The sequence below is a fragment of the Hyperolius riggenbachi genome, chromosome 6, assembly GCF_040937935.1.
Source record: "Hyperolius riggenbachi isolate aHypRig1 chromosome 6, aHypRig1.pri, whole genome shotgun sequence".
In the NCBI taxonomy this organism is placed as follows: domain Eukaryota; kingdom Metazoa; phylum Chordata; class Amphibia; order Anura; family Hyperoliidae; genus Hyperolius; species Hyperolius riggenbachi.
In genome coordinates this window covers 44,385,305-44,405,416 of record NC_090651.1, presented here as the reverse complement: position 1 = coordinate 44,405,416, position 20,112 = coordinate 44,385,305, and the positions used below count along the sequence as shown (strand labels likewise).

Below are 20,112 nucleotides of genomic sequence, written 5' to 3'. Positions count from 1 at the left end.
CCTCAGGAAGTACCGTATTTGTGGCAAACTCTGTATCTGCATTTAAAAAGGGCTTGGATGATTTCCTTGCATTGAAGGGCATCCACGGCTATAATTAGTAGGTCATTCCCGGTGGTGTTGATCCAGGGATTTATCTGACTGCCATCTGGAGTTGGGAAGGACTTTTTCTCTAAGGCTAAGGCTAATTGGACCAGGCCTTGTAAGGTTTTTCGCCTTCCCCTGGATCAACTGGGACATATGCGGGTTCAGGATGGGTTTTTTTTGTTTTGTTTTTCTGGTTGAACTGGATGGACAGATGTCTTTTTTTCAACCAAACTGACTATGTAAGTTCGGAATAAACTTTTCCTTGGAGCACTGCGATTGGCCTGTCACAGCGATGACGGGTTGCCACATGACTTCAGACAACGCTGATTGGTCTCTGATCTCTATCAGGGTGTGGAGAATATGACCTTCGATGTTCGCTGCATACATGGGGACAGCTACTACTTAGATAGAAGTTTGTAGACTGATGTTCTTGTCGTATGGGGCGTGTGATGCCAGAATGTAAATTCACAGTACGGAGCTAGAGAGGGGTTTAGAGATCAAGGGAGATTAAACTTTCAACAATTTATCGTTCGTGAGTATCCATTAATATGACTGTTAATTTTTCATTAACCATAATGCCGTATAGCCTTTGTTTGACTTATCCAAAATAAAGTACTGCAGAGGTCTTCCACGCATGAGCAATTGTCTGTCTCCCTGCCAGTGCTAGAAAGGTAATCATTTTTCACTTTTTCATTAACATTTCTGGGATTCTTTTATTCCAGGGCATCTTCCAGGGGTTTTTGTGAAGGTTACAATGTAAGTCTGGTACCAGATGCTCACTTCATTTACGGAGAACTAGAATAACTAGGATTTATATTTTTTGTAGTTGACCTAAAGGAACTGGAAAGCCACCTACTGTGAAAAGCATGTAAAGTAGACCTGACAGGACAGAAGGAAAACATAGAGAAATGCATCCTGTATGTATTTAGAGAGTTTAGCCCAACTAATGCCCCCTCATCTGAGACTAAGTAAAGTTTGTAATTTGATCTCTCCTTGTGTCACATGACTGCCATGCAACTTGAAACACTCAGAGTTACAGATTACCCAGCAGGCTCATGGTGAACCAGAACTCCTAGAGCTGTGTAAGGGGTTAAAAAAGGACAGAAAAGCCCTCTTACTAAAATGCTATAGAAAAAAAGTAATTTGCCTTCTTAAAACAGAAGGAAATTGTGATTATTCAGGTTGGAGAGGTTGGAGGAGTGAGTATACGAGATAGCCCAGAATACCTCCCTGCTGAATATGCAAATCATTCCTTTTATCTGATGTCCCTGTAAGCTAGCCACACCTTCAGAACCGCTGGAATGGAATGATTTGTCACCTTACACACCCATAGGAGTTCTGGTTCACCATAAGCTTGCTGGGTAATCTGTTACTTTGAAATCAAGGCTTTAAAATCTGCAGTCAGGGCAGGGTGGATAATAGGTGGTATGATTTGCTGCATAGCTATAGACGAGCATGTTGGAAATATATAGAAATAGGATGTGCTTACAATGTGCATATGTGACTGTGTACTGCGTGTTATGCTGCTGTGGCTGTGTGTGTTGTAAATCCCTGTACACACGTTTCAAGGTTTTCGGCCAAGGCCACCATTCAGGGCTATCTTTGTTCACCGGGCATCATTCTTGTACGTCGGAAACTAGCATTGTTAATAAACTGATAATGCTCAGAGCAATTTATTATTATTATTTTTTATTTATATAGCGCCAACATCTTCCGTAGCACTGTACATAGTACAAAACAAATAATGGGGAACATATATACATAGGAAATACAAGACACTGTACAGTCATGGCATTGAATAGTAGAAATACAAATACATGCATAGTTGATGTGTAGTTGGTACATGCGCATATGTTAAATTACAGCAGTATGAGAAACACCAGGAGGAGGTCCCTGCCCTTGCAAGCTTACAATCTAGAGGGTAGTGGGGAGGAAACAACAGGGAAGGAAGCACAGGGGTTAGTAGGTAAGGCAGTGTGCCTTCAGTGCTGCCTAAAGCAAATTATAGGCTTGTCTGAACAGGTGTTTTTTCAGAGTATATTTGAAGGTTTCCAGACTGAGGGCATGACGACCAGCTGAGGGAGAGAGTTCCAAAGGAGAGGAACAGCCTGTGAGAAGTCCTGGATGCGAGAGTGAGAGGAGGTGACTAGGCTGGAGGACAAAAGGGTCTCCTATGAGGAACAGAGGGTCCGGGCGGGGAGGTATCTGGAGATTAAAGAGGAAATGTATGGAGGCGATAGCTTGTGTAGAGCTTTGTATGCAAGCGTGAGAAGTTTAAACTGGATGCTTTGGGCAACTGGTAACCAATGGAGGGATTGGCAGAGAGGAGCTACCTCAGAGGATCTGGAAGAGAGGTGGATAGGACAAGGATCAATCAAATCCTTGGTGGTGCAGATAGAATAGATGTTAGGTAAGAATTAACTGTAAAATGCTCTTTTCACTTATTCCCAGACACCACCCTAACTGCAACCTCTGCTGTGCTCATAAGATATACAAGACTTCCCACAAGTCTACCCCCTCCTCTGGAATTCCTTTCCAAAAACACATCTATTATTCTCCAATCCTGGAAACCTTTAAAGAGGAGCTGTTAGGTATTAGGTCTCAGAGAAAATAAACACATATATCAGTAGCTAAATATAGGCTGTACTTACATTACATATGCATTTCACTGTCCACGTTTGGATTTCACAGAATTTTTATATAGTATATGCAGAGAATGATGCTCCTGACAGCTCATGGCAGGCTCCATGTTTGTCTGTCTCCTATGAAGCCAAATGTGTCGTCATGTCCTCCCTGCTTCCTGATCACAGAAAAGCTTGTACTGAATAACACTAGTTTGCAGTGAATATTAATTAGCCATGTGGCTAGGAACAATAGCGGACTCCTGCAGTGTACTCTGCTGGGAGATTTATCAGTGCTGTGAGCTGGACTGAGTTACATGCTATTGTTACTTGACCCTGTAACTTCTCATTAGCAGCCGAGGGGAGGGCCCCAGAATGCTTTGCAGTATGGTTTGCGGCTTGCGTCCTCTTAAGAGCTTGGGTCTAACAGCTTTGCTGATAAGCACACATCAAATGAAAGAGAGATTTTTATCTTCACTATTGCCTTTTTGGCTTCCGTCTAAACTGTTTAACACAGGAGAATAGAGGTTTAAATTAGCTTCTGCAGCCTGACAGTTACTCTTTAAATGCACCCATAATACTCACCTTTTCAGACAAACTTACTATATAATCTAGCCCATTTCACTTAAAGCACAACTTAACTACAATTAAATACAACATCTTGCAATACCTAAGGGTTCTTTAGTGCCCATAACCACAAGGGCCCCTTAGCCTAGTTGTCCTCTGCTCTATCTTTGTCCTTTACCCCACTCCCCTCCCTCTCCCATTCTTACATGAAGGGTGCCCAGTCCACTTGCATGCTCTTTGTGTGTGCTTCCTTCCCAATGGCTGGGTGCTGGGAGAGTCCTCCTTGCATGCGTGGCTACAAGTGTTTCCCACTCATACCCATAATGCACCTGGTGGCAGCTGCTGTGTACAGCTGTTCGGGATTGCGATCAAAGGGGGTGCTCTTAGAGCACAGATCTTGTGCCTCTTGAGCTCAGTCAGAGCTGGGGGTCACAAAGAGTACTTCCAAAGACAAGCTGCTCCGTACAGTGTGCGCCTAAGTCCACGCTTGCGCACGCACAGTATGGAGGTACTCGTCTTCGGAAGCACTTGGACACCTGAGTAATTCTGAAGCCTTCAGAGGAGACACAAAGGCTTCTTCGATATGGCTACAGGTATCCTTTAAAGCATAAGCACATTTAAAGGACACCGGAGGTGAAAATAAACGAATGAAATAAACAATTATATCTATCTTCCTTCTCCTAAAAATGACTTAAGATATTCCACAGTTTTATTTTATGTTTAAATCTACTTTTTAAGTTTTTACTGTTTTATTGTTTTTACTCAATGACTCATTCATTGGAGTATGCCAGAGCTAAAAGCTATGAACTATTTACCCTTTTTTATCTCTTTCCTGCTCTCAGAAGCCATTTTCTGCTAGGAAAGTGTTTTATAGTTGGAATTTCTTATCAGTGAGGGTCACACTGAGTCAGCCACTTACATACCTCACATTTAACTCTTTCAGGCAGAGAAAGAAAAAAAGGAACACAGCCTAGTTATTTGTGTGCTAGGCACTGTACATACACATGTCTATCTCATCATGTCACATGTCACCTCGGGTATCCTTTAAGTATAAGTACACACACACACTTTGAGCTCTGCTTTTTTTACATAAGTGTCATTTAAAAAAAAAAGATTGTTATAAAAAACTTTGGCCAGGAAGGGGGTGGGGAGATGGCGGGTGAGCCTTCCTGTAGAAGTAGTTAATCACACTTTTATTGGTTAGTTATTTTGCAGTTACACTCCAGTGATTCTGGAAGGCGGCGTACAGTAATAGCCTGCACAGTCTCTATATAACGTGCCTCTTCCCATCCGAGAGTCCTCCCTTATCAGCAATTGCTTTCCCCTACTACACGGGACAGTTTAAGCAACATATACATCTTCCTAATGGTGCTGACAGTGGAGAGAATAATACTGTATAATGAGGGAATGTGGGCTCTACAGGATAGTAAAATACGGGGTTACAAAACATTCTGTAGAATGAAGGAATTCAGCAACAACATCCTCATCTGCTCTTCTGCCAAAATGTACCAAGACACACCATCATCGCCACTGTATCTTATAGAGAAACCGTGACCAAGAATTAAACTTTATCCCAATCAGTAGCTGATACCCCCTTATACGTGAGAAACCTTTTCCTTTTCACAAACGGATCATCAGGGGGTCTGTATGGCTGATATTGTGGTGAAACCCCTCCCACAGGAAACTGTGAGGACCAGGGTCCCGGCATTTTCCTGTCTGTGAGCTTTATTGCATTGTGGTAAATGACAGCTGTTTTACTGTTTACAGCTGTTTCCAACTGCCAACTGCCAAAAAAACATCACCTGCCAGTAGTAAAAATGTCACTATGTGATAAATGTCAGAATGTAAATCAGGGAGAGGAAATATACATAATTATTGTAAAAATGAAGCACTTTTTATTACATTATTTTCACTGGAGTTCCTCTTTAAAGCTCAACTCCAACCAAAGATGTTATGTCTGTTTTGAATGGTGTAGTGTTCTTCCTTTAGGTTTTTATTAGTGTCTGTATCCCTCTCTGGGAAAATTACCCTCACAGGAAATGCATTATATTAAGTACTTAAAGTGGTGTAAAACTCACAATTTCTTCTTTGCTCTAAAAAATAATGCTATCACCTCTGCAGATTCGGCAACAAGCTTTACACTGAGGAGGAAAGCACTGTGTTTAACAGTTTAAATGCTGTTCTGCTACCCATTGTTCGTGGTTGTAGGTTTAAAGAAACACTGAGGTGAAAAAAAAAATTATGATATAATGAATTGGTTGTGTAGTACGGATAATTCTAAAACATTAGTAGCAAAGAAAATATTCTCATATTTTTATTTTCAGTTATATCTTTTTTTCATAACATTGCATCATTCTCTAATATTTGCAATTTACACACTACTCAGCATTCTAAATTATTTTACAGAGCGGGCCAATGAACTATTGACCTGTCCTCTGCAGAGAAAAATAAAATACAATGATTGACAGTTGAGATAACAATCTTCAGAAGACAGAGCTCTCTGCGACTTTGAAAGTCGTGGAGCTCAATGCCTCTTTTGCATAGATAACAACTGGAGTTTCTTAACTCTTCCTGTACTGGAAACAATATTAGACTTATGTCTCTGCTCCTAATGTTTTATTTCTTAGCTGTACTAAACATATAAATCATTATATCATAATTTTTTTTTTCACTTAAGTGTCTCTTAAAGAGACACTGAAGCGAAAAAAAATATATGATATAATGAATTGGTTGTGTACTATGAATAATTACTAGAAGATTAGCAGCAAAGAAAATATTCTCATACTTTTATTTTCAGGTATATAGTGTTTTTTCTAACATTGCATTATTCTATAATATGTGCAGATTACACAACACTCAGCATTCAAAATGAGTCTTTCAGAGCAGTCTGTGAAGTAATGACATCTCCTCTGGCAGAGGAAAAGTAAACAGTTCAATTACAGTTGAGATAATAAAAGTCAGATAACAGCCCTCTTCACGACTAATGCTGGGAATACACGGTTCGTTTTTGCCTTCGTTTAAACCTTCGTTTCGATTGTGCCTTTTGTCCTTTTCGATCCCGAAATAATCGGTCATACGGTTAATATCACCACCCACGGTTTCGTTTTTTTTTTTCGATTCTGATGGTTTCGTTTTTCCAATGATCGAAGGCTGCAAAGAAACGAAACGAAAATCCCTTTTTACAGGGACGGACTAGCATAAACGAATATATAATCGATCTGAACAGCCATCAAGCCTACCAATGGCTCGATTAGATGGATAAAGAGAGATAATATCAAACATGTTCGATCACTAGTCGTTCGTTTTTGGGGTCTATTAATCGAAACTATAATGAGATTATGACTATTTTCACATACGTTTTCAACACTCGATTCGTTTACCGAACGAATCGAAGGTTTAAACGAAGGCAAAAACGAACCGTGTATTCCCAGCATTACTTGGTCGGAGAGCTTAATGGCTTGTTTGCATAGAGATAACAACTGGAGTTTCTCAACTCTTCCTGTACTGGAAACAATTAGACTGATGTATCTGATCTTAATGTTTTATTTCTTAGCTGTACTACACATACAAATCATAATATCATAATTTTTTTTTCGCTTTAGTGTCTCTTTAAAGGCTGTAAATTCTCCTTTGTTTACATTCCTTTGTCGGGCACAATTAGTAAACAATAGCATCAGTGCTGAAACTGAGCTGCACACCTAGTAGAAGCAAAGAGAGCTGAAAAGTGATCACAACTATGGTAACTATATGGGTAATAAAAAGAAGAAAAACATGTTTCTATTAATTCAGAGTTTTATCCCACTTTAATGGAAGACATCAACCTTAGAGTATAGGGTTTTAACGGGATGTATAGATTAAGGTTAGCATTAGGTAGTACAAGACCTTTGTTCAATGATAGTGGATCGATCCAAAACCGAGCCCAAAACCTTGTTGAAACTGCTATCACAAAGCCGATAGTAGAATATGGTTAAAATAACTTTACTGATATTCTACCTATCGACATGACCTGCCACTTAAACAAATGTTGCGTCAATATACATAATAAGCACGTAATATTGTGCTAGGAAGACATGCAGTCCAGCACTGGTTTCCTGCAGGTGCTGCATCTGTTCAGATCAGTGGAGACAGGTACTCTTTCAGAAATGTAATTCGGGTCTAAGACCCCATCAAAATTTTGCAATAGCCTTAATTTGTATTTATACATTTGGTTATGCTGTAATACAGCATCACATATTTAAAAAGAACCTGTACTGAGTAAAAATATTTAAAATAAACACATGAGGTAACATTAAATGAACATTACATAGTTACCTTGCCATCAGTTCCTCTCAGAAGCTCACCATTTTCTTCTGACAATAATCCCTTCCAGTTCTGACAATATTTTGTCAGATCTGAAATATATCAGTTGCTGTCAGTAAAATATCAGTTGCTGTCAGTTATAGCTGAGAGGAAAACTGATGTACCAGGTAATGTCCATGTTTCCCTATGGCTCAAGTGGGCGATGTTACAGTTTAACAGTGTGCTGACCAGAAAGCTGTTATGGGTAATGGCCATTTTCAAAATGAAGGATGGAAAATTCCCTTGATCACAGTGAACAAATAGGACGTGGGACAGGAGAAAGACACTGAGGAGTAGATTACATGGAAGGTAAGTATGACTTGTTTATGCTTATTTTGACTTTTAATTTTCAGTTCAGGTTTTCTTTAAAGTGGGATAAAATTCTAACGTAACATTCAATAAAAATGTGTTTTCCTAATTTTTAATTACACATACAATTCTTATTTGCTTTTGTGCACAAGTAATATTGTCTGTCTACAAATGACGAATTCCCAAAGTACAGTTTATCTTCACTGAAAGCTGACATTGCATTTCATTGCATGGCTGCTGTATTTATATATTAAAATCTATCTAGTAATCACTTCTCAGCTCTTTCTGCTTCACAGCTCACTCCAGCTCAGTTTCAGCAGTTTGCTGATGTTTACTAAATGTATCTGACAAAGGAATGTAAAAAAATATGTTATCCCCTCTTCAGATGCAGCCAGAAGCTGTCCACTGAAGCAAGGAGCTTTCCACTGAAGAGACAATGGCTGTGTTTAAATGTTTCAATGCTGTTCTGATACAATTTTTTTTGTGTTCAATTTTATGCTGTAAATAATCTTTTAGAGAAAAGAGAAAATGCTGCATTTCACACCACTTTAAAATGAGAAATAGAGGGAGAGTTCATCATTTGCTTTCATTTTCTTATTATATTTTATCTACAATTATATAGTTAAATATATACCGTATGTAGAATAAAATGGACTTGGCTAATATAAGCCTTACTTATAAAGACAATATCTGTGCCACCCTTAGCGGTATCAGGAGTAACCCCAGCCAGCAGGAGGGACAGGTGAGGATACATTTAAGTTGTAGAAGCAGATATCAGAGACTGGAGAATAGCGAGGTGTAGAGCCTCCCGGGAAAGAGAAAGCTATTAAATGTCATTTCTGTCTCACAAGAAGAAAGCTTTTAGTGTAATTGTCGAACTCTTCCATTGGGTATTTGTTAAGAACAAAGCGGAGGAAAGTGGTGTCTGTCCATTACACCTATGTGACTACACAACATGGGCACAAGAAAAGTCTGTGAGCCGGCCCGGTCCGCCCATGATGCCAAGTGAGGCAACTTACTCAGGCAGCAGTAGTCTGGGGGCGGCACCAGGCAGAAACAGGAAGTGAAGAGAGTGCCTGGCCAACGTATACTGGGGGCAACTGTACCTACCTACCAATACTGGGGGCACCTATACCTGGCTACCTACCTATACTGAGGGTGTTTTTTGAGGGGCTCACTGCAGCTGTATGGTGCGGTGCAAATTGTTGGGTGTTGTGCGATCGTTCCAATTTTGTTTGCCTGCGGCAGCAAAAAGTCTAGGATCGGCTCTGTCTGTGAGTTATCATCAGCCCAAGATTTTAGCAGGTTCCTCTAAGATTGTATCAGGTTCCTCCATGATTTTAGCAAGTTCCTCCAAGACGTTAGCAAGTTCCTCCATGATTTTAGCAAGTTCTTCCACGATTTTAGCAAGTTCCTCCATGATTTTAGCAAGTTCTTCCATGATTTTAGCAAGTTCCTCCATGATTTTAGCAAGTTCCTCCAAGACTTTAGCAAGTTCCTCCATGATTTTAGCAATTTCCTCAATGATTTTAGCAAGTTCCTCCATGATTTTAGCAAGTTCCTCCACGATTTTAGCAAGTTCCTCCACGATTTTAGCAAGTTCCTCCATGATTTTAGCAAGTTCCTCCATGATTTTAGCAAGTTCCTCCAAGACTTTAGCAAGTTCCTCCATGATTTTAGTAAGTTCCTCCATGATTTTAGTAAGTTCCTCCATGATTTTAGCAAGTTCTTCCACGATTTTAGCAAGTTCCTCCATGATTTTAGCAAGTTCCTCCATGATTTTAGCTAGTTCCTCCAAGACTTTAGCAAGTTCCTCCATGATTTTAGCAAGTTCCTCCATGATTTTAGCAAGTTCCTCCACGATTTTAGCAAGTTCCTCCACGATTTTAGCATGTTCCTCCAAGTTGGAGTTTGCTGATCTCCTTACCCTCCTGTCCTATGATCTTTGCCCTTTTATATCCCACCTTTGGGATCTTGCTCATTCCTGTCCACCTTGCAGGGGCGTACCTACAAATCATAGGGACCCTCAGTGTTCACACCTTTTCCTTTGACTACCACTGGTGACCCTCACAGCTTAGGGATCCATCTCACAGGGGTCATAACACAAGTGTTGACATCATAATCTTCACACCCATAATAAGCATAGCCACAAAACACCTGATCTGAAGGATGCACCCCTTTATTAGAGGGAGGGAAGTAGTCGTGGCCGGATTTACCATAAGGCACTGCAGGCACGTGCCTGATGATGGAAAGGTGGCCCCCTCCCTTCCCCCAGCGCCTCCCTCCCTCCTTCCCTATGCAGAGTCCTGATAAGAGTGTTAATGAGAGGTTACTCACCTGGGTCTTGGCATTCCACTGACAACATCTCCCTTCAGTCAGGGGCTCCTCTAGCAACTTAATATTGAGGGCTTTTCTGGCTACCTAATGCTAAGGGGCACATGTAGCTGCCTATGACAGGCAAGGAAATTAAGGGAAGACAGTCAGCATACGTTCGGTGGGGGTTTATAGGCTCATGGAGGGCAAAGTCTAAGATGCCAGAACATCTGTGCCTATAGGCTCCTGTAAGGTAAATCCCGGCCTGGAAGTAGTAGTTGGTGCCCCTTACAACTCTGGGCACCCCTGCGGTGTTCAGGGGCTTCTTCCCTGTAGTTACTCCCCTGTATATAACTTTGTGTTTTGTATGACTCACTTTTACAACATTCTTTTATATTTTATTTAATCTTACATTTGTCCATTGTAAAATCTTACCTCATGTGATTTAAGGTGCCCGTTAGCACTGCAATTTTAAGTGAACTATCGTATTTCCATTTATTTCCAATAAGTTCATTAAGCTTTAATGATTTAATTTATGAAAATCCACAATGCCGATCAACCAATTTTTAAGAAGCAATCAATAATGGAACAGTCCAGGATCGATTCGGACCAACAGTTTATCGGTTTTGATACAATACAATCTGAAAAAAATCTAATGTTTTACTAAAAATCTACTCAATTAAAAAGACTCTAAAGCCATTTTAAAAAATAGTTTTTACTTGTTATTTAGCTTAAAGAGAGTCTGAAGCGAGAATAAATCTCGCTTCAGACCTCATAGATAGCAGGGGCATGTGTGCCCCTGCTAAAACGCCGCTATCCCGCGGCTTAAGGGCTGTCCCTTCACCCCCAAATCCCCTCCGTACAACACGGAATCTCTTCCGCATTGGGGCAGAGCTAACCGCCGCAGCCCTGCCTCCCGCGCGTCTATCAGACGCGTACCTCCGCCTCTCCCCCACCCCTCTCAGTCTTCCTTCACTGAGAGGGGCGGGGGAGAGGCGGCGATAGGCTGATAGACGCGCTGAGAGGCAGGGCTGCAGCCGTTAGCCCTGCCTCCAGGAAGAGCAAAATTTACGACCAATTTGGTCGTTGATTTTGCAGGGGGGGGGGTGAGGGTGAAGGGACCCCCGTTTAGCCGCGGGATAGCGGCGTTTTAGCAGGGGCACACGTGCCCCTGCTAACTATGAGCTCTGAAGCGAGAATTATTCTCGCTTCAGTGTCTCTTTAAGGAGGATGGCCAGTGCTAAAACGCCACATCCCCGTGGCAGAATGAGGATTTTATAACCCCCACATCCTAGTGCAAAAATCCACAACTTTCAAAGTTGAGGATTTTGCTGCCCGGGGAAGCAGAGCTTAGCGCCGCAGCTCGGCCTCCATTTGCATCAATCCACCGTTGATTGCCGCCTCTCCCTGCCCCTCTCAATGAAAGATGACTGAGGGGGCAGGGAGAGGAGGGGATCAGCAAGGATTGACGCAAGTAGAGGCAGAGCTACACCGCTAAGCTCTGCCTCTACCAGGAAGCGCTCCCTGGTTTTAGCCCCAGGCATTTGGGGGTTATTAAACCCTCGTTCTGCCGCGGGAATGCAGCGTTTTAGCACTGACCATCATTTTTAAGCTAAAGAACAGGTAAAAACTATGTTTTAAAAGTGACTTCAGACTCTCTTTAATAGGCACCCTTACATTGTTAAATGTATCAGAGATGCTGATGTCTTTACTCCTGGCAAGGTGAATGACTTTAGAATGTTTTTTTTTTCCCCCTGTGAAGTGAGCAGATACATCACGTGATCTTTTCAAGTGCTCTGGGACAGAAGGCTGCATAGCCTAGGCTAAACATAACTGTGAGGGTGGAGTTACGTACTAACATAGATATAGGAAGTGTTTCTGACGTTGAAAGCTGGGGAAAAAATTCTGTATTTTGAATAATTAATTTCATAATGCTGTGAGTCAGTACGGTTCCTATTAAGCAGATTTGTGATATTGAACCCAGAAGTTCACTATAAATCCATAGTCATACATTCCAAAATAGAAACATAGTGGCTCAACTGTAATTTATGGGATTATCCCATATATTTTATATATCACAGCATAAAGCAAAGAAATCAAATCAGGCTTCTGTTCTTCATCAAGTGTTTACTCTGAAGGAAGCTTACAAGCTGTCAATGTTTGCTCTGTTAGTACCGTAATAACTAAATTGAAGGGATAATGCCTTCTCTTCCGGTTGAGTCTTCCCTGCAGTACTGCTCAATTATCTATAATGTAAAATACATTTAAAAAATAGAGTGACAAGCCCTTGTAATGGCCACACCAAGTGTGCAGCCTGGGAACTCCAGAGTTCCTGGGAGGAAGTGGTGAGTTAACGGTCACAGTTCTTCCCAGTCTCCAGTGGATTAGGTCAGCTGGGCGCCATGATTGGCCGTGATAAACTTTTGGTAATCGCCCAAGTAGTCATTTGAGCGCCCTAGTAGCCGATCAGGTACTACATAGTATTCAATGGTTGTAGCTGATCATATATGATATATGATCAGCTTCAACTATCAGTTGTCTGGGCGCTGAATTTTTAGGTTAGTGCCAGGCACTTACCGGAGAGTTTAACCACCCCACAGGCTATTTTACCCTTACCGCCAAGAGCCATTTTCACCTTTCAGGGCTCCTGACTTGAGTCCAAATGAATTATTACTCACCCGGGTGTCAGCATTTCACTGATGAGATCTCCGGTCAGTCAGGCACCACAACTACTTAATACTGAGGGATCCTCTGGCTATCTAATGCTATGAGACACCCGTAGCTACCTATGACAGGCAAGGGAAGTAAGGGAGAAGGGACAGCTGAGGCAGCCAGCACACTTGTGGTGCGGTTCAGCGGGCGCTTGTAGGTTCATGGAGGGCGAAGTCTAGGGCGCCAGGACATACGTGCCTATAGGCTCCTGTGATGTAAATCCAGGCCTGCTCGAGTATAAGTCTAGAAATTTAGGTCTGACTCACTAAATAAAAGTATAGGGGTCGACTTATACACGAGTCACAAGCAACACTAAGTACACTAATGTGTGTACTGTACTATTAGTGACATTTCCATTTGCAGCAATTTACCCAGTGGTAAATGATACTTTCTTGATAAAGGAAATACCAAGAAAGCACAGGTCTGAAAGTCCTGGCCACAACAATTAACAAAAAAAGGGTTGGGGGGAAAAACTGGGCTGCACCTGTGGGCCTGGAGGGGTTATTGGCTGCACTTAAGGGACAGGAGGGGTTAATAGCTGCAAAAATGTATGTAGTGCAGTCATTAAACTCTCCTGGGCCCCAAGTGCAGCTGTTAATTCTTCCTGGTCCCCAACTTTGCAGGGTAGACTTATACTTGAGTCAATAAAAAAATCCAGCTTAAGAGGGTTGAATATTGGAGTCGTCCTATACACGGGGTTGACTTGTATTCAAGTATATACAGGTATTTCCTTTTTTTTTTTTTGTCGAAAATTAGAGTTTTTGTGGACAATACTTTTTTTCAATAATCACTAAATAATCACAAAAAGACAAGGAAACAAATAAAAAAATACACTATTTGTCTAATTCCATCCCCTACAGTTTTAAAATAAACGATATTATTATAGATAAAACCCACACATTTTATTTGCCCATTTGTTCCGAGTATTTGTCCAATCCAGAACTCAGCAGCCATCTTTGTTTTCAGATCTTGCATAGAGCACAGCCACCATTTCACAAAAGTAATACGCAGGAAACAAAAACACTACAAATAAAATATGTCATAGCACAATAAGAGGTTTGGAGGTTAGCAGGAAAAAAGGGTGCTGGCTGAGGATGGACGAAAAGGCCACAGCCGTAGACTCTCATGCAATTATCGTTAATACGGCAAAAAAAGGGCACCACAATAAATATCGTTAACAACATTAGAACATTTTAGTTTTTGAAGTATGTTATCGTTTTAGAAGCTTGCAACGTTGCATTTCTTGTGTATGTACAGATTTTACGTTATCAAAGATATTATCGTTTCTAGGGTTAGGCACCACCCGGGCGGCGGTTAGTTTTAGGCAACAGCGGGAGGGGGTGGTTAGGGTTAAGCACCACCAGGTGGGTGGTTAGGGTTAGGCACCACTGGGGGGGTTGGAGTTAGGCACCACCGGGGGGGGGGGGGGGGGGGGGGGTAGGCTAGGATTAGGCAGCACTGGGGGGTTGATTAGGATTAGGCAGCACCGGGGGGTACTGATGGTTCTCTGGGGGGGGAGGGGTGGTTAGAGTTAGGCACAACCGGGGGAGGGTTCTGTGTGAGAGTAGGGTTGGGTTAAGCTGTATTGTTGAATTACATAATGATTTTTAAAGTTAATATCTTTTTGTTATTCTTTCCTATCTGTTTTTTAAACGGTATTTATCGTTAACCAAGTTTGACAACGATGTTTATCGTTATCAGATTTCGCTATACACCGGCACCATTTCGTTATCCAGCTGGGCCCTTTTTTTAAAGGCGCCCTTTTTTCATGCACGCGGTTTGGAGGAGAAAATAGTATTTAGTGTGCGGATGGTAAAGGTAGGTATTGGAGTGTTTTTTTAAACAATCAGTTTTAATTAAAATTATAATGTGCATTTTTATTTTATTATGTATTGTGCCAACCAAAATACTACTCCATATTTGAATAGAAGAGCCTGATGGCATTTCTCTGTTGCTCGGCAGGACATGCTCTGTTGACTTGGAGAGGTTGTGATCAGAGACATGGAACAGAAGTGCTGTCACACTCTTTAGTTCATGCATCAGTTGCAGCGAGAGATGTGGCTATTGCAGCCACTCCTCAAACTGTATTTAGTTCCAGCACTGTGTTAAGTTAACCAAGTGACAGGTGTACTTTAGTAACGTATATTGCAAAATGGTGGTTTTGGCATTGTAATTACAGTTTGGATGTGTATTTTTCAGAGGGTTCCCGTCCTCGCCGTCAGTTCGGTCTCCGTCTTCCTGCTATTGATGGTTCTCCGGCTCATCAATGAAATGAACTTCCTCAGGCTCCTGTCTTGTTTCGGACAGACTGGCAACCAATGCACACCTGTGGCAGTCACATGGCGGCAGCGACATCGTACATATCACAATGGCTATGTTAATATCAAGACAAATGAGGTAAGATAACATCGTCTGTATATGGAAGCATCTTAAAGTGGGATTGTCCGCCATAAAATCAAATTTCATATACCCACTGCTCTGTGTTTATTATGTAGTCTACATCCTGACCCTGCATTGCACGCATTCCAATATAATCACAAATGTTTCTGCTATAATGAATGTTATCTAAGTCAGCCTGGGTTTATTTTCGTACATTGCCAAGAAGAGGGAAGCTTGTTATCTCCCCTACCACATTCCTGATCCTCACTAATTGGCTGAGGGGAGTTTAGTGTAACTCCTTGCAGATGTTAACCTGGCTGGTATTTGTACCAGAGACCCACGCTGCAAGGTGAGAGCGCTAACCACTACGCCAACATGTTGCCCGAAATCAATGCCGAAAGGGAATGCTTGAAGTGTCCTATAAATCCTACTAATATAATAAATGGGAAAGTTCGGATGTTTGGATGTTTGTTACTCGATCACGCAAAAATGGCTAAACGGATTTGAATGAAATTTGGCACACACATAGTACATTACCTGGAATAAAGTATAGGATACTTTTTATTCCCATAACCAAAAAGGGGGCGGAGACAAATACACATTTCACTGGAAAATGTATACTACAGCCATTCTTACACTGTTAATGGCAGGGTTCTCAAACTTTGCACAGTTGGTCATTGGGTGATTGGGATTAATATTCAGGAAAGTGGGTGGACTCTACAAAAGTAAATCAAAATTCACCTATTGATTTTCAAGGGGAATATTTACATTGCTGCCATTCTTGGACTGTTAATGGCACAAGCCTCAAACCTGGTACAGTTGATCATTGGGTGACTGGGATTAAATTTCAGAAAGGGGTGGAGCCACAAACAGCCAATTAGATTTGCTTCATTCCAATGCATGTTATTGATGCCAAACACTGCAAAACTCACAAACTTGGTAATTGAGTAATTTATTAATTGGGTGTTAAGGTTAGGAAAGCCAACACCAGCCAAATACATAAGCGGGAAACGCGGGTTCATAAGTGGGCGGAGCCAAATACAAAATTTTACTGGGAAAATGTAAACAGCAGCCATTCTTACACTGTTAATGGTAGGGTTCTCAAAATTTGCAGAGTTGGTTACTGGGTGACTGGGATTAATATTCAGAAAAGTGGGTGGAGCCTACAAAAGCCAATCAAAAATCACCTATTGATTTTTCAGGGGAATATTTCATTGCTGCCATTCTTGCACTGTTAATGGCACAAGCCTCAAACCTGGTACAGCTGATCATTGGGTGACTGGGGTTTAAACTTATAAAAGGGGGTGGAGCCACAAACAGTGAATCTTATTTGTTTCATTTTAACACAGGTTATTAATGCCAAAAACCGCAAAGCTCACAAACTTGGTCATTGAGTAATTGAGTAATTGTGTGTTAGGGTTAGGAAAAGTGGGCGCAGCCAACGCCAGCCAAATACATAATCGGGCAATACCGGGTCATCAGTGGGCAGAGACAAATACACATTTCACTGAGAAAATGTAAACTGCAGCCATTCTTACACTGCTAATGGCAGGGTTCTCAAACTTTGCACAATTGGTCACTGGGTGACTGAGATTAATATTCAGAAAAGTGGGTGGAGCCTACAAAAGCAAATCAAAATCCACCTATTGATTTTCAAGGGGAAAATGTAATTGCTGCCATTCTTGCACTGTTAATGGCACAAGCCTTAAACCTGGTACAGTTAGTCATTGGGTGACTGGGGTTCAAATTCAGAAAAAGGGGGTGGAGCCACAAACAGCCAATCAGATTTGTTTAATCTCAATGCAAATTATTGATGCAAAAGACCGCAACGTTCACAAACTTGGTCATTGAGTAATTGTGTGTTAGGATTAGAAAAAGTAGGCGGAGCCAACACCAGCCAAATTGATACCCGAACAATGTCAGGAAATCAGTGGGTGGAGAAAAATACAAATTTCATTGGGAAAATGTAAACTGCAGCCATTCTTACACTGTTAGTGGTAGGGTTCTCAAACTTTGCACAGTTGGTCATTGGGTGACTGGGATTAATATTCAGAAAGGTGGGTGGAGCCTACCAAAGCCAATTAAAATCCACCTATTGATTTTTAAGGGGAATATTTAATTGCTGCCATTCTTGCACTGTTAATGGCACAAGCCTCTTGCACTGTTAATCACCTGTACCTGGTATAGTTGGCCATTGGGTGATTGGGGTTAAAATTCAGAAAAGTGGTGGAGCCACAGCCAATCAGCTTTATTTTATTTCAATGCAAATTATTGATGCCAAATACCGCAAAGCTCACAAACTTGGTCATTAAAGAGACACTGTAACATCAAAAACATCCCCTGGGGGGTACTCACCTCGGGTGGGAGAAGCCTCGGGATCCTAATGAGGCTTCCCACGCCGTCCTCTGTCCCACGGGGGTCTTGCTGCAGCCTTCCGAACAGCCAGCGACAGACCCGACTGTCAATTTAATATTTACCTTTGCTGGCTCCAGCGGGGGCGCTGTGGCTGCTTTCGGCTCCGAAGTAGACGGAAATACCCGATCTCAGTCGGGTCTGCTCTACTGCGCAGGCGCCGGGGACTTGCGCCTGCGCAGTAGAGCAGACCCGACGGCGATCGGGTATTTCCGCCTACTTCGGAGCCGACAGCCGTCAGAGCGCCTGCGCAGGAGTCGGGAAGGTAAATATTGACGTCACCGCTGTACGGAGGGCTGCAGCGAGACCCCTGAGGGATGGAGGATGGCGTGGGAAGCCTCATTAGGATCCTGAGGCTTCCCCCACCCGAGGTGAGTACCCCCCAGGGGACGTTTTGACGTTACAGATTCTCTTTAAGTAATAAAGTAATTGTGTGTTAGGATTAGGAAAAGTGGGCGGGGCCAACAGCAGCCAAGTACATACTCGGGCAACGCCCGCCGGGCGTCCAGCTAGTGTATTTATAAATGTAATATGCCTAGGGATTTGTGGTTGAGTAATGTCTCTTATTTCATTTCTGAAAATGACTAATCAATTAGCTTCTGGTGTCTGACTAGTGACTACTCTTCTTTCAGTGTCTGATCAGAGCTGCAGTAATAAGAAATTCTCAGCTCAGTCTTGTTTGCTTTAAAGAGACCATGCAGTGTGTCTATGCATGTGCATCTGAACTGATGTCCTGAAACAGAAGAATTTAATTAAAACCCAGATGTAAAAACAAAATGTGTTCTGCTCAACCCATCTTGCTTCCATGTGATCCCTGCTCTTCACCTCCAACCTGATGGCTCATTCTAACGTGACTATGTAGAGCTGACAGCAGAGTCATCAGGAGGGAGGGGTGAGGAGTGACCACACGGGAGGCAGCAGCAGTCAGGCTAGTCTGAGCTACATTACATTATTGCTATAGTAGAATTTCATTGCACATTTGAAGTGTCTGTATAGAGACAAGAAGAGATTACTGGAAGAATTTATATGTTGGTTGTTATTGGCAACAGCACCACGCACCTTTTGCTCCGGCACCAGCAACTCATCAGAGCTGCAACTCACAGCGACAGCATACAGGAGATAGAGCGGAGACAGCCTTCTTCACCTTTCAAAGGGGTTTATTAAGCATCTTGTGTTACAGTTTGATTTCTTCAGAGTATAAATAGTCTTTCCTATGTCCTATGTACATCACATATATTTACAGCATCCATACATGAAACTAGTATTGTAACTAGGAAGCGTAGAGATAAAGCCGGTTAGCAGAAGGTAGAGTAGAGTAATCGTTTCCCTCCGGTCTCCCTAATTTATATGAACATCAAAGAGTTAAATTCTGACATCATCTGAGCCATACCCCCCAAGCCTACAATTGGCGGGCATTGGAATATGACCCACCTCATTATTTAATATCATTTAATACCGTATTCCATTGCTTATAACCTAGTTACAAAGAATGCAATGTTTTGTAAATATCGCCTTTGTTTACCGCTCACGTTGTGTAACTGTCGGGGGCAGTTAGACCTGTGGCCTTCCAAAAGGAACATGTTCCCAGTACCTGGCCGCATCATTTCCTCTCAGAGAAACTCTGCTTAAAGAGAACCTGTATCTCAAGTCTTTTACTAGACTTCAGTACCTGAGGCTAGAATTCAAGTATACTTACATTCTAGCAATAACCAGGGTAAGAACGCAGCATACTGTATGTGGTTTTATTAAACTTCTGTTTCGGGACATAATTGTGATTCGTAGGCCCACATGGACTCACTATAGAGTTACTTTAAATCTGACAAGTAGGACAAACACAGATGTGCAGAGCTTCCCTGCGGGAGGCAGGGTGGCCTGGAAGAAACAATACAAAAGTGGTTGGACAAAAAAAAATAGAAAAAGAAACATACACAGCTGATAACTATTTTCCAGTCTCCAGAGAATCGCTTTACAAGAAGAGGGATACCTGTACGGATATTAATCCAGTCATACACTATTAGTTGTAATGTTTAGGACCCTTTTACATTTGCATTGTATGTGTGTGTTGCGTTAGGGCCGTTTTTCAACTAGAGGTGATCCATTGACGAAAGCGGATTGCAGCCGGTTTGCTGATCGCAATGAACACCAGGATAGTATGTGGATAATACTACCACAATTTGTTGTTTTCCAAATAGCAATCGCCGGCCTGCGTGATTCTCACTGCGTTCGCACTACATTCCCGACAGTGGCTGCGTGATCACAAACGGAGCACGATTGCACTTGTGATCATGTTTGATAGTGGAAAGGTGTCCTGACCATGTTTACCACTGAGTAATGCCATGGTAATGCAAGTGAATGGGGCCTTTTACACTTAGCGTGT

General features: G+C 41.9%; 1 protein-coding gene across 2 annotated transcripts in view; it reads left to right on the top strand.

Annotated features, from left to right (window-relative positions):
• Positions 1-20,112, top strand: part of ST6GALNAC3 (ST6 N-acetylgalactosaminide alpha-2,6-sialyltransferase 3) — a 451,779-nt gene that overhangs the window by 174,264 nt on the left and 257,403 nt on the right. Inside the window, exons 1-2 of one of the 2 annotated variants that reach the window (XM_068239197.1) lie at positions 14,718-14,762; positions 15,144-15,341. In XM_068239197.1, coding sequence (XP_068095298.1) covers positions 14,754-14,762; positions 15,144-15,341 — 207 coding nt within the window. In that variant the 5' untranslated portion in view covers positions 14,718-14,753. Of the gene's footprint in view, positions 1-14,717; positions 14,763-15,143; positions 15,342-20,112 lie in introns of those variants that run through there. The other variant, XM_068239196.1, reaches the window with a different exon arrangement.